Here is a 15535-nt window from a genome sequence, read left to right on the forward strand (position 1 = left end):
ACTACCAACAATGAACGAGTGAGAAATTATTTTTCAAATGTCCAATATTTGTACTTTTCGAATCTCGTTAGCTTTCTGATCAAACATCTAATTTAACAAATTTATCATTTGATAAAAAAAAGGCTAATATTTAAGTGGATACTGTCACTTAGTACTACGATCTAGTGGTATTCATCTTCATTAATAAGTGAGAGATCTTAGGTTAGATTCTCGCCAAAGGCAAATTTGAACCACATTATTGCTAGCCTATTGTGAGGCCAAATCCACCCCTGCTCTTAGTGTAGATAATATTGTTTCTTCAAAAAAAAAATGAATACTTTACGTGTACTTGCTTGCTGCGTGTGCCAATTCAAAGATTGTAGGAATTCCAAGACTTAGGATCTGATTGTGTCCATATCCAGATTAGATCGTGTGTCTTACAAAACAAGCATGGTCATTCAGTGGAGTTGCTAGGACGCAGCCTAGTGCCCCTGAGTAGAGTGATCGTGGCACTTCTACTCCGTTTGATACATCTCTCCAAGTAACTGTTGAGTCCATTACCATTCTTAAGTAACTACATTCGGATCAAACTTACTCCGGTCTTGAAAAATCATGGTCCCACAATGACTAATAATTCATATCTTCGACAAATAAATAAAAACATTGTTACCAAAGTGACAAACAGTTGCTTAGGCTATAAATTAAAAGGAAAAATAATGAAAATGGCTTGAAAACTTTTAGTTTTAACGATAAGGACAAAATAAAGGGTAAAATGAATAGTACCATGATTGACTTTTTAGTGTAAAAATGTAGTTTTTCGTTAAAGTGAACAGTACTAGAAGCTTTTCGTTAAAATTCCCTAAATTAAACCGATGAAAGGTTGCTGACATGAATTGTGGTAGGTACCTATAAATTAAACGATTGCTTAGAGATTTTTTCACTCTTTAGGAATAACCTCAACGGCTTCATCCCATCCACAATCTTCAATATGTCCTCAATAAGGACAATTTCACTTACTATTAATCATCCATCAATTAGTCTACCAGCAAACATAGGCCTTAACCTACAAGGAACTTTAGTAGGACAAAATCACCTCAGCGGTGCAATTCCAAACTTCATCTTCCATGTTTTGAAGCTCACGTAGATAAACATGCTCCAAATCTCATTGTCTGGTTTCGTTCCTAGCACGTTATGTGTCTTAACAAACCTTCAATTGCCTAATTGATGACAGAATAATGTGTTGATTAACAACTTATGCTCTGCAAGCCAGCACTCTCTCTTGCTTGCTTAATCTTACAAATTTGACAATATTATCTTTGAGAGAATCCATTAGTTGCTTTGTTGCTGCTTTCCTTTACGAATCTGTCCACATCACTTCAATTACTTGGTTGGCGGTATTTATCACATTTAAGCCAATATGTATATTTTACATCGGGTAGTGCTAGAGATATCATATTTTTAAACCATATTTTATAAACCACATGATGTGGTCATGACGGTTGGTCTTCTATTTTAAATTTTTTAAAGGGTAATGCTAAAGAGACTGTAAGATTCCACATCGCCCAGGGGAGTGATCCTTATATGTATATTCTCATCCCTACCAAACACGAGGCCTTTTGGGAGCTCACTGGCTTCGGGTTCCGTAGGAACTCCGAAGTTAAGCGAGAAGAAGGCCAGAGCACTCCCAGGATGGGTGACCCACTGAGAAGTTGCTCGTGAGTTCCCAAAAACAAAACCGTGAAGGAATGGTAAGCTCAAAGCAGACAATATCATGCTACGGTGGTGGAACGGACCCTGGATGTGGTAGACCCAAGCCGGGATGTGACAAATGGCATCATAGCCTAACCTTGGCTGTGGTGTGCCTACGAGGACGTCGGGCCCCTATGGGGGGGTGGATTGTAAGATCTCACATTGCCCAGGGGAGTGATCCTTATATGTATATTCTCATCCTTACCTAGCACGAGGTCTTTTGGGAGCTCACTGGCTTCGGGTTCCATAGGAACTCCGAAGTTAAGCGAGAAGGAAGCCACAGTACTCCTAAGATGGGTGACCCATTGGGAAGTTGCTCGTGAGTTCCCAAAAAAAAAACCGTGAGGGAATGGTAAGCCCAAAGCGGACAATATCATGCTACGATGGTGGAACAGGCCCGGGATGTGGTGGGACCCGGGCCGGGATGTGACAATTTTGGACTTAGATTGGATAGCATGCGAATTAAAGTTGAGGTTTAGAAGACAAGGAATTAGAAAAGAAAGAGGAATCCTAGTTGAAGAGGAACATTATCTTATCCTATCCAACCTTATCTTATCTTATCAAATCTTATCTTATCTTATCTCCAGCTGCAAGGAGGAATCCTAATCACATTCTAACACTTTCTACCTGATTTTTAGAGTCCTAAAATAACTCAAAAACACCAAAACCCTTTCCTCCTTGGATTCAGCCATTTCCCCTATATATATGAAATTCCTGCAGAGATTTAGGGTGTGCCGCGCCTATCATTCATTCATTGAAGTTGCTGGAATTTTCAGAGTTATTTCCATCTTTGTTTTAAGTTTCAATGTTAGATTGTTTTTTAGTTATGATGAACATGTGTAACTAAGTTTCTTTTTAGATAGAGGTGAATTTGAAGCCATGATTATATGTTTTATATAAATTGATTACATCCAGTTATTGTTTCATAAAACATGAATGTGATTTACTTATTTGCTTTATAGAAAACTTATTCTTGTATGTTTATTAAGGATGCATACTTAGTTTGCATGTAGAGATTTGATGCTAGAATATAAGAGAATTTCAACTAATCATTATGAACTTATATTTGTAAGTAGTAAAAGTCACTAGTCATGATTGAGTTAAGTAAATTCTTGGCAGGAGTATCATGTTTTTCATAGTTATGAATGCTTTGTCAATGCTTATGATTTTCACAAAACTTAATGATCTTTGAGATGTATCTTTATCATGCTTTTCATAGTTAGAGAACTTGAGAAGAATAATTTGGTTGCATCGCTGAGTCCAATTCAATGAACTTAGGAAAATCTAAGAATTAATTATTGTTGTTCACAGTTAATTTAGGGTATTGTCATTCATGGTTTATAGGAAGAAAAACTGGAAATCAATTTGTATTATGTGTGGAGAAGAATCCTTTAGCTATCCTTTCATCCATATTTCATTCACAACTTAATTTACTTGCTGCCCTTTACTTTTGTTTACATTAAATTCGTCTGAAATCCCCCCAGTCATTGTTTTGATGTTAGTTTAACTTAGTTTTCAGTTTTACAAGTTTAATTTGTGTTGATTAGCATCTCTTCTAATCCTCGGAATAGAACGATCCCTACTTACTCGTACTACGATTGCATAATTTATAGGGTTTAATTTGTGTGTTAGTTTTTACCACATCAGTCGAGCGGCGGGCTGGGGTCTAGCTTTTGGGTAGACTAGGAAAATTAAGTAAATTTATTATATACTGCATAAATAAGTGTTTGTTTATACTTAAAACATACATAATTCCATTGTGATACATAGCAAAATATAATGACATATAGATTATAAAGCATTAGAACATAATGAAATGGGGAACAAGCATATAATAGGTGTTGATCTAAGTATTCAACAAGTCTCTTACAATTTATTAAGAAAATAAAATGCAAAATGAAAGTAATCAATTTTTTGTGTAAGTGAGAGTCACGACCTAGGCGGGTCATGGTGGGTTCCTAAAACTCTTTCTTAATTTTCAAATGCCTAAAGATTAATCGGGACCGTGGCAACTGCCTAGCTCCTAGGCAGGGATTTTTAGAACAATGTTATTAAACACTTTAAAAAATTAGAATCAACATGGGACAAAATAAAATTGAACATCCAAAGTGAGAAATAGCCTAATAGTAGGGGGTGAATATGAAATTTATGTGTATAACATTAGTAAGGGCATCACTAATCATGGTAAAAAATGCCTTGAAATGTGTACTTTATATTTTTGGTTGGCCGAAAAACTATCTAATGAAGAGATGTAAACGGAAAAATGCTAAGAATATGATCTTTTAAAATCACATTTCGTAAACCACATGAGGTAGTAATAAAGTAAGAATTGATGATTTAAAGAAGGAAAATCCTAAGGAAACCATATTTTTAAACCACATTTTGTAAATCATTTGATGTGGCAATAAACTAAGACTCCATAGTTAAAGAAATTTAAATAAAAATAATAATAAAAAAAAATTGTTAACAAAACAAGTCATGCAGTTCACAAAATTTGACTTTAAAAGATAGTCTCTAACACACCCCGACCGAGATCAAGGCATGTTGTCCGTCACATGAGGGTGATGTAGCCATGTGCACAGTGTGGAAGTAATAAAGATAAGAAATTTATGAATAATTAAAAACCAAAACTACTAGAGTGCACTACTAAACAGGAAGTGCTAAAAGTAAGATACAAGAGTAAATACTCCTAATCAAAGCATAGAAAGCCTAGGTGCAGTCCAGTATGACAAGTACTAATTATACAGTACCATAAGATGTCCTACAATAATTTTGATATGTCAGAATGCCAAAATCCTCGTGCCCAGCAACATCAAGCTTACCTAAAACCTGGAGGGGCGCAAAACAGAAAACATGAGTGGGCAAAAACAAATGTTTTACAAAACCAATTCATTTATCAACATTTCTAACCCCTTACTGTAAAACATGTATAATTTTTTTCCAGAATCAAAATATAAGCATATAAGTAAATATATACATATATATGGCTGAATTCCTGTGGTAGTCTATATAGCTAAATATATATATTTTTTCCTAGAAAGAAATATGACATATTAATCGGAACCATTGTGGTAGTTTGTATGGCTGAATTCATAGCTCAAAAGTCAATCTAGCCGGAGTCATTACAATGACTTATACGGCACTATATTGCGCAAGAGTCAGAACCAAATGAAAAGGTCTGTATGACAATACTGGGTTTAATATAATTATGTTCAATACTGCTCTCACATAATAGTTGGGCGATAAATCGCTAGTCACCTATGAGTTGAAACCATAGTAAAGGTCTATACGACAAGACTGTGCACCTAAATTGGATCCAATATGAGCATATGGTGCAGGAGGTGACATTATAAACAGGCATGTGCCATATCTCTGACTAAATCACAATCACCCTAGGTGCAGTTTTATGAGCTCAACATTATTCAATCACATATCACAACATCGATAATTCACATAACCAAACTTAACTCACCTGAGCTTACCTGAGCGTCCACAACACCACAATTATATATAATGCATCATATACCAATTCGTATGCGAAATATCATTTCATATGCATGGCATTCAAGGCATACTTCATTTAAACTTATTTTTCTGGGAAAATATCAAGTATATAAATATATACTGAAAATCAAAAGCCCACTCACTGGTATGTCGAAGGGTCGTAGCCCCCGAGTCGCCCTTGAACGCGCTCGTCCTCGAGATAAGTCTCACCTATATGCGAATTAACAGTTTTAGGACCTAAATCCCACGAGATTCACCGGAAAGCTCCTCGATATTCCGGCCAAACCTACAACTCGCCATTCTCGTTATTCCGACGACCAAATTCTTCCAACGAACCACTCCTAGCCTCGTGGGGACCTCCTTAAGCTACCTATAAGCTCCAAATTCCTTAAAACCTCTTTGACGTCAATCCGTGAAGTTTGAAAGGTTTTGGGTGTCGTCTGTACGTGAGAGAGGGAGAGAGAGAGTGAGTCCGAGGGTGAGAGAGTACGGGAGAGAAGAGAGAGAGAGGGAAAGTGTGTGTGTGTGTGTGGTCCACGTGGGTCACCAATCCAAAACTACAAAAATTAACATCTAAGTTCCCAAGGTATGTCACACACACACTACAATTTCAACGTCCAAAGATAAGACCGTCATTTTAAATCTTCGATAGTAGTAATTCGGGATGGGTTGTGACAAAAACTGCTCCAAATTGCTCCATTTGGCTATTTATTATCATCTTTACCAATTGGAAAATAACTTAAAATACCAAAAGAAATGGAAATTAACTAAGTAAATGCAAAGAAATAAGTCGCATAAATATGCTCCTATCATCGACTAGCACCTAACGTCTTTTAGAACCTGGCAATAAGGACAAAAAAATGATTTTTGCTACAAAAATTAACAAAAACAACACATGGTGGCTAGAATATTCCTCCATCTACTACCACGCTACCACTTTTATCCAGCACTAGCAATAGGAGGTATTTATGCTAATCGATCAGTTAGTTTTGAGTTGGTTTATTATTTAATCGGCACAAAAATTGAAAGAAAAAAAAAACTAGTTTTCACTATAAGAATATCGTCGCAAAGCAACATGACCAATAATATGATTCACAAATTGTTTCTATCTTGTCTCAATATTCATCGTTTGTGTGTTACAGTAGTCCGTGAACCACTTCCAACCTTCTTATGTCTTATGTGTAGTAAGCAAAAGCTGTGACAGTTTGGTGTTGGCGTGAAAAGATCAATCTTAAAATAGTTGACATTGGGGTCTTCTTGAACAAAAGAAAATCTACCACCCCGTCACTAGTTCTTTCAACTTTTGTAACTGGCATCATCATTGTCTGTTTGACACAATGAGAAACTCTACTATGCAAAGGATGATACCATTGACATCTAAAAATGTTATTGTGCACTACAACTTTATATATTTAAAAAGAAAAATATACTTGTAAGGAAGCAATGGAAAAAAAAAAAGTTTGAGAACCAAAGTGGAACAAACACTAAAGTTCATGAGGAAAATGTGTAATAAACTCTATTTATTCAAAACAAATATAGAGGTTTAACTTTCCGGTAATTCTTTTGCTGACCAACTACAATTGTAGTGCACCATACTATCATTGAATGTATTTTGAAATAGAAGTTTTAGATTGGATTCTCGCTAAAAGCGAATATGAATCATACTATTGTTAGCCCATTATAAGTTAAATCATCTCATTCTCTTTAACGTAGATAATATCGCTTATTAAAATTTAAACTCATATAATAATAGTAAGTTACTTATAAAAACGAATTTAAGAACCGTTAATATTTTCCGAGTATATATAATCACACATCTTTTTCCTCTTATTCCAATTTTCAGCAGGAAGCCACCACACCACCGCCCTCGTCGATTCTTTCTTTCTCCTTTTCTTTTTTATTTTTATTTTTGGTTTTATTTGGCCAACTCGTCAAGGATCCTCTCTCTCTCCCTCTCACCCCCCGCGAAGGCCACTATCAAACCCTAACCGCCGCCCAACCCTAAAATCCTCCTCCTCTTCCCAATCTCTCTCTCTGCGCCATGGCGCATCACATGTCCCCTTCCGATCACGACCCCAACTCTGACTCGTCCAAGGCCCGCCTCTACAACCCCTACCAGGACCTCCAGGTCCCCATGCGAAACCTCTACCAGCTCCCTACCTCTCCGGAGTTCCTCTTCGTCGAAGAGGCTAAACGTCAGCGTCGCTCCTGGGGGGAGAATCTCACTTTCTACACCGGCTGCTCCTACCTCGGCGGCGCTATTGGAGGCGGCGGCGCCGGTCTCGTTTCCGGCGTTCGATCGTTCGAATCTGGAGACACCACCAAGCTCAGAATCAATAGGGTTCTCAACTCCTCTGGCCACACGGGTCGTGTTTGGGGAAACCGGCTGGGCGTGATCGGGTTGATCTATGCTGGTATGGAGAGTGGGATTCAAGCGGTCAGAGATACCGAGGATGTTTGGAATAGCGTTGCGGCGGGACTGGGCACTGGAGCGATTTACCGAGCTGCAAAGGGCGTGAGGTCGGCTGCGGTGGCCGGAGCCGTTGGAGGAGTCCTTGTTGGCGTTGCCGTCACGGCAAGGCAGGCTGCCAAGCGATACGTGCCGATATAATCATGGCAGGTTGCTTTTGATGTGAGTGGTGGTATTGTTGGCCTATTTATTTTTTCTTTCAGTTTGGTTAGTTTTGGGCAATTTTGATAGTCCGTCCCATTAGGAATCGGAGACGATGATAAACTGAAAATATTTGGGCAATGCATGATGAAGATGGTGTTGCTGTGTTTGGTAATATTATATGGAATTGATTATTGATTAACAAGTAGGTGAGCACGGGAGTTTTCGTTAAGAATTCTACTGTAATTTGTCGACTTGTCCTGATAACCATTAATTGGGATGCATTTAGGCTTGTGGGTATTCATTGTATATCAGCATTTCTTTAAATTTGCGGTCTTTTAATGGTTTAAACATGTGATGTGCAATGTTTGTTGGTGATCTTCTATTCTGTGGTTGTTGGTGTCATGGAATTGTTTTCATTTGATGCTGTTATCTTTCTTATCAAGAGTTTGTTCGTTCTCTATTTCATTGTAAGCGTGTTGACTTCTGACTTTAACATTGTCAAGGGATGTGTGAGTTGAGAACACATTACTAATGGGGTTTTTAAGAGGTTGGTTATCGTTTGTTTGATCACTGTTCAATACTTGTTTCTTTCATGTGGAAACTGATGCTTAAGTGAGAGAGGGTGCGTGCTACGATTGCAGTCATTGGCATTTGTGCATTGTAGAATGTTCTGTTATGAGTTTGCAGACGAGTGAAGGTCTGGAGTTAGGCACTTGTAGGGTAGAAATTCTGTTGCACTGAATATCGATTTGAGTAATACTTGATGAGTGATGTAGGGCACCCATATTTTGAGGATGTTTAGGAAGTTAATATAATTTGATTGGGAATGTAATGTTTTGTATGGTCTTTCGTTGATGGCGGATAACATACTTGTAGAAATTGAAACAGAGACAGAAATTGAGTTTGGTCTACAAATTATGAAATGCATGCAAGTCTTTGTCAAATTGGTTCATGGTAACAGATTTTTATGAACTAGTTTGATAAACTCCCAACACAATTGCTAAAGCGATGATGCTGGAATTGTCATATGCTTGCGGCGTTCCCTCCATATAGATTTGTGTCTTGCTTTTGCATTGTAGTGGATCTGGTTGAGCAAAAAAAGCAAGTTTTGGAGAGAAACGTCTTCTCTCTCTCTCTCTCTCTCTCTCGCGAGTGTGCCGCATGGATACGTAAGTTTTAAGTTCTTTTCCTAACTTGTGTTATGAATGGATGTCCTAGTGGAAGCTATCTCGTTTTCTCGTTCAACTTTTAAACATATCATGTGAGACATCCCCACATCCGCCACAATTGTTATGTTTAAAACGCACGACACGACGACATGGGTGCCGTCCATTTTTGTTCACCTGTTTGAGAGTTGAGGTACATTTGAGACAGCCTTGTCGTAGCTCGCGAAAAGATGTAGAGTTTTTCATGCCATCAGTAAGAACAAAACCACACCTAAAAACTTGCAAATATTGACAATAGTCAGAGGAAAAACAAAATATAGGGGTTAGAGTCAAATTTCTCATTACATACACTCTCTCTATACGGGCAAAATTTCGTCCGAAATCCGATGCCTGAAATTATCAACCCCTTTTATTTCAAAAGCTATGCCAAATTTGAATTAATTAACACTAGAGAATGGTTTCCTCAGTGATACAATCATCCGAGAAGCCCGAGTCGATGATTGGGAAGAACAGCTGGGGCATTATCATTCAAGCCCCTTGTCTTGACAAATCACACAAGGGAAAGAAAACAAAATTATTTGAGGCCGAGATCGAAAACCCGTCTACTTAGAGCAACATTGACTCAGGATTCTCAACGTAGCCTTTGAATGCCTTTAGCCATTCCGCACCAATTGCACCTATACAAGAGAGATATGCGCTGTTATTTCGTCTTTAACGATTCAGATTTTCAATTCCAAGCAGAAATTAGAGAGGGACATACCATCGATAACACGATGATCACAGCTTAGCGTTACAGACATATAGGATACAAACTTGTATAGTTCGGGCCCAGAACTAGGTACAACCCTCTTCTCAGCTGCTCAGAAAAAGAACAAAAAAACACAGAATAAGCATAAAGACAACTTTGGTCCAAAGAAACATGATTTAAGTCCCAACCTTACCTGATCCAACTGCAAGAATGCCTGATTGAGGAGGGTTAATAATGGCACAAAATTGTTTGATGCCGAATGGACCTCCCAAATTTGTCACCGTAAATGTGCCTCCCTGCAAAAAGAATAAACCAAATTTAGGTTAATATCACAAGGCTATCATATAGAGCAGTGCTGCCAATAAAGGACAAATTTCATCAACCTCGTAATCTTCTGGCTTTAAGCTGTTTTCTTTGGCTTTTTGGGCCAGCTGCCTGACCTCCTCGGCTATGCTGGATAGTCCCTTCTTGTTTGCGTCCTACAAATTTAACAATGTAGATTCAGGCAAATTGCTGTTATAACTAAGTGATTCAACAATATAGGACCAAGCCAATCACTCACCCTAATGACGGGTACAAACAGTCCATTTTCTGTCTGCACAGCAACATTAATGTTCACGTTGTGAAACCTGAGAATAGAAACCGTAAAGGAATGTTACAACTTACTTCAGGTGGAATATGGAAACCTAATTAGAAATGTTTGTATCTAAACTCACTGGCGGATGTAGTCATCTGTCCATGAACTGTTGCATTGAGGAACCTTTTGAAGAGCCAAAGCAGCAGCCTGCAATAATAGTTACATTGGAGTGAATCTACAGTTGGAAAGGTACCATATACCTCCAGTATACTTGATTTTTATTTTCTCTTACAAGAACTCTCATAACTTAACAAGGTTCTCGTTATCTCTAGAACTCAGTCTCCCCCTCGAGACACCTTTTATGATAGACTAAAAGTCATTCTGATAATCATGAGATTTCATTCCCTAACTCTACAGATCAAAAGAACCCGTTATCCCATTCTGCACTTAAGCACCTCATAACTTCCATTGGTCTTACCATGGGGGGAAATTTGTACCATAATTGGCCGCTCAAAAATTTCAGTGAAGGAAGAATCTTGTACCTTAATTACGAGATCATTAACAGATATCCGCTTCCCACCTGATGCCTCTTGTAATGCATTGAGTTGGCCTCTCAAACTGCAGATAAACAAGAGTTAAACATATCCAAAGTTACGCAGTTAGTTCAATTTTAAAATGTTTAAGAAACTTATACTCACTCCATTAGTCTATCGACGCATGTATCTACCGTCAAATAATAATGAGGAATTGTTTGCTTTGAGAACAATAATCTTGAAGCTGTGATCTGCAAAAATCATACCAGCGATAGCTTTAGAAAGAATAAAGTAAAGTTCACAACAGAGATTAAACAATTAATAGATGAAAAGTACTTGAAAAGCGTAAGTGAACCAAACCAAATAAACGTATTTAAAATTTTCAGAGATAGTACTTCAGGTGCACCGAAGAAATAAGCAAGTAGTGAGGACTGAATTGATACAATTTACAAATGCAAATCTCTCTAACACAAAACAAACAGAAGATATCAGCCTAGATATTACTTAGAAAAAATTTACATTGCATCCTCTCAATTAATTATGACATAAAACAAGTACAATCATTACTTCTAATATTACCTTCCGTATCTGAGAATGGGCGATATCGGTATAATCTAATGCTGCAGGTGCTGCACCCTTAGCTTTAGGAGCTTCCTTCCCATGAGAAGCTACATAATCATGAGAAAACAAAAGCAAAAGATTAAACACAATTTATAACCATCAGCTGGATTGGCTTTTTTTTTTTTTTCAACCAGAAGAAAAATGGTAGACAAAGGTCCAAGACGAAATCAACAAAAAAATAAATAATAACATAGCAAAGAATAACAAAAGTATTAACACGAGTTTTGGGTAATAATATTGATACCCAAATACTCTTCAACATCAGCCTTCACAATGCTTCCATCAGGACCTGTTCCTTTGATACTTGAGAGGGGAACCTAGAAAACACAGAAGTCAGAAATGGCGCATGATGGTAAGTGTTTCCTACCATCAAATGATAATAATTCAGCCATAGAATTCTGCATGGCATACCTTGTGCTCTTCAGCCAAACTTCTTGCCAAAGGACTTGCGAATATGCGATCTCCAGAAGGGGTAGCAGCAGGAGCTGCACTGGGCTTTGAAACCTTTGGCTCTGGCACTGGTTCTGCAACCACCTCTTTTTTGGGCAGGGTAGGCTCAGAAGCCTCTTTAGCTGCTGCAGGTGCCGATGGTGTATAATCTTTAAATTTTGCAATATCATCCTCCTCTTCAACAGTTATTGCAATCACCTATGTGCCAAAACCATTAGCAAGTGCTCATATTATATCAAGATGTTTCTTTCTATTCAATCTAATTTATCCACGTTATTAATCAGTCCAACACAACCAACCACAAGCAAAGGAAAGACGAAATATAAATCTACCCAAGCCCCATAACAGTTAACTAGAATCAATACCTCTCCAACTTTGATCCCTTGGGTCCCATCTGGTCGTAGAATCTTGGCAAGATAACCATCTTCCATGCATTCCATCTCCACTGTAGCTTTATCCTTAACAGGTCATTGGATGAGGTACATGTCAGGCTTCCATCATAAAAAGAAGCACATAACAATTACAGATGTTCATTTTATTCAATCAACAGAGCTAACAGGTAAGTGGATGTAAAGTACAGAAAACTTACAGTTTCAACTTCACAGAGAACTTCACCAGGAGAAACTTTATCACCCTCTTTCTTCAGCCACCTAGCAATATTACCCTACAAATAAAAAAAAATGATGACTTAGAATGGAGCAGTAAATTTTCAAAGGTATGATAATCCAATAACTTCAAAACAGTACATACCTCAGACATAGTGGGTGAAAGAGAAGGCATCCCAATTTCTTGGTGTGGAGGGAGGCCTGAAGTGCACATGTTTCTTGACGAGTTAGATGATCATATAACTCTAAATAACATGTTTGAGGATTACCAAATTAACGGAAGAGTGCAAAATAAAGAAGATCACACTTCAAAAAGGGATGCAAATCACTTCAATGCCCAAAACTAGTGAAATAATATATTCACAATAAATCATAGTATCACATTAAGAAAACTATTTCTCTATGAATTAAAGCAGCAGGGATCAAAAAAATATAATACAGAAATCATTATTAGGAGATTAATAACTAGTACCCACCCTCAACCGTAAAAATATCCAAATAGAGCTATGAAATGAAAAAAAATAGAAACTACAAAGCCACAGTGATTGATCACAATATTACACTTTCAATTTCTAGCACGGATGAGTTCGAGAAATCTATGAACAAATAGTTAAGTTGTTATAGTTCTATGTTGTAAACTTGTATCATTGAAGCAAGCTCTTATAGCGACATGAAGTCCATCATCATACTAGCCTATTCAGAGAGGCAAAAGCCAATGTGCACTCAAGGACATAAAAATACAAAAAGAAATTATCGAGATGCAAAACACCAAGAGGCATACCTGCATCAGATGACAAGCCTCTGCTCAACTGCACCTGAATACTGATATAGGGAAAAATAGATGTATCAAACAAGAGTTGTACACACATACACACAGACAAAGTAACAAAATCTATCACAGCATACCATGAAAGCTGTTTGTTGAATACCGATCCAGAAATTGAACTTCCTAGTTTCCTTGTCATTGGGATATCCCTGGTAAATGTACCTGACACTGACTTCTGCAAAACATGACAGGTGACAGCGTTATAATTCATACAAAGTTCACTAGTGACAATTCATTTAAAAGTGTGTGACAAGATAAAAAAAAAAGGAAGAAGCAAAGATGGGACATTTTATAATATTTCTCCTATTATTAACATGATAAAAACCAGTTTAACTTACAGTGCTACTGCTGAAAGACCTAGAACCGCATGCTCTTTCTGAAGGCACATAACTGTGGCGATGAACGCTCAATATATCTGAAGCAAAAATTGATTGTTAAATCAGCTAAACAAATTTAAAGAAGCATTTAAGTGCATAATTAAAAACCCAAGTGTCTTGTTGCATTCAACAGATGCCACAGATCTTGTGTCACACATTGTACAACAAGATACCTTTAACAAAATCAGTACTAGGAAAACCCTGGACTCCAGCTTAAGCATGATAAGGAAATGTAACTGAAAATAATTGCACATAGTATTGTCCAACTGAATACACATATATATGTTAAGTACACGGAGTCAAGTCATCAGGTCAACCAGTTTTCAATTTCACACGGAAAACCAACATAAATAGATAACAAAAGACCAGCTTCAATCTCATATTTACAACATCACTGTATTTAATCCTCTAATATTGAATCATCAGGTCCGAAGGACATATTCATGAAAAAACATATAGACATCATCAATTGGATTAATTAGCATAATTTATCTGGAATAGCAACTTCTGTTTCAATGATATGCAAGATTAGCATAACAGATGGAAAGGAAAAAATAGCTCTTGACACAGACACACACACACAACACAAAAAAGGCATTCCATTTAATTTACCACTAGAGGGTTGAACATCATGTGAAAACCAACGAACCAAGTGTGCTTGCTCTTGCCATAGTAAGTTAGGAGCATTCCGTAACTGCAGTGAACACGAATATAGTACAAAATTATATGTAAAGAAACGTCGTGATAACATAGAAACCATCAGCTTCATAGATTAATGCTTGAAATATATCTAAATCAATGATATAAAGCACCAAAAAGAATAGAAAAACAAAACAAAAGACAAGAGCATATTTATATAATTGCCTATGTTATCTGGGCAACGTAAGCTTGTAATCAACATTTGGTCATCGGCTCATGGTAACTTTTAAGCCAAATTCAAAAACTTATGTCAACAATACACAGCGAAAAACTAGATTTTACAGGTCATGGACTCATGGTAACTTTTAAGCCAAAGTCAAAACTTATGTCGACAATACACAGTGAAAAACTAGAATTTACAAAAGCATGATGCTCTGCCTACAATTCAAAACTAGTGAAATTCAAATTAAAAACACCCTGGACATAGTAATCCTAAATTACCCAATTGAGAATTAATTCCGGAATTTACACTACCTCCATTTATATGCACACACCTAGCTTCAACAATCAAACAGAAGCTCATAAGAAAATAAATTAAATTACATTTCCTACTTGCTACCGAACTTCGAGTAACCCGAAAAATAAAGGAAAAGAATGGTGAAGTATAAACAGATTCATCCAATCATTATCCCATCTGGTGACTACAAATATTCAAGTGAATTAACGGCGGTAAATTCAATACCAAACAAGGCTGAGATTCAAGATTTGTGGAATTTAAACAGTAAAAACAAGTGCTTGGCCACAATCCCATTAACCAAACAGGCTCTAAACCCAGAATATCAATGCCTAAACAAAATTCTGACAATTAACACGCAAAAAAGAGCAAAAAATAGCACTAAGTTCACGAGAGATGGGGAAAATGGTGAAAATTGAGGCGCACCTTTTTGGAGTGGTGGATGATACGAGATGCGTAAGTCATTTTTGTCCGGTATCAAACTGATGAAACAAACAGTACCCGAGAAATCAGTGGGAATGGAAGAGGAACCGGTGGAGTTTAGGGTTCAATGATCGAAACAGATCGCACTGGCTTTGCAAATTGTGTATATATAAGAGCAATTCCACCCGCGTCAGCACCCAGCCCACCCAT

At 37.3% G+C, this 15535-nt stretch overlaps 2 protein-coding genes across 2 annotated transcripts; one reads left to right on the top strand and one right to left on the bottom strand.

The window, feature by feature from the left end:
* Nucleotides 1-7066: 7066 nt before the first annotated feature.
* Nucleotides 7067-8170, top strand: LOC126611309 (mitochondrial import inner membrane translocase subunit TIM23-2-like). The gene has a single exon (XM_050279526.1). The coding sequence runs from the start codon at nucleotides 7274-7276 to the stop codon at nucleotides 7841-7843; it is 570 nt and encodes a 189-aa protein (XP_050135483.1). The 5' UTR covers nucleotides 7067-7273; the 3' UTR covers nucleotides 7844-8170.
* A 1096-nt stretch (nucleotides 8171-9266) lies between these two features.
* Nucleotides 9267-15511, bottom strand: LOC126611304 (dihydrolipoyllysine-residue acetyltransferase component 2 of pyruvate dehydrogenase complex, mitochondrial-like). Its single transcript, XM_050279523.1, has 19 exons — nucleotides 15329-15511; nucleotides 14362-14443; nucleotides 13711-13787; nucleotides 13453-13547; nucleotides 13328-13368; nucleotides 12692-12747; nucleotides 12531-12605; nucleotides 12307-12399; nucleotides 11903-12139; nucleotides 11736-11808; nucleotides 11450-11538; nucleotides 11036-11121; nucleotides 10880-10955; nucleotides 10477-10544; nucleotides 10323-10389; nucleotides 10144-10239; nucleotides 9954-10056; nucleotides 9773-9868; nucleotides 9267-9689 (listed from the first exon to the last, which is right to left on the bottom strand). The coding sequence occupies exons 1-19, from the start codon at nucleotides 15365-15367 to the stop codon at nucleotides 9619-9621; spliced, it is 1620 nt and encodes a 539-aa protein (XP_050135480.1). The 5' UTR covers nucleotides 15368-15511; the 3' UTR covers nucleotides 9267-9618.
* Between the last annotated feature and the right edge of the window lie 24 nt (nucleotides 15512-15535).

The sequence above is a fragment of the Malus sylvestris genome, chromosome 17 (assembly GCF_916048215.2).
Source record: "Malus sylvestris chromosome 17, drMalSylv7.2, whole genome shotgun sequence".
NCBI lineage: Eukaryota > Viridiplantae > Streptophyta > Magnoliopsida > Rosales > Rosaceae > Malus > Malus sylvestris.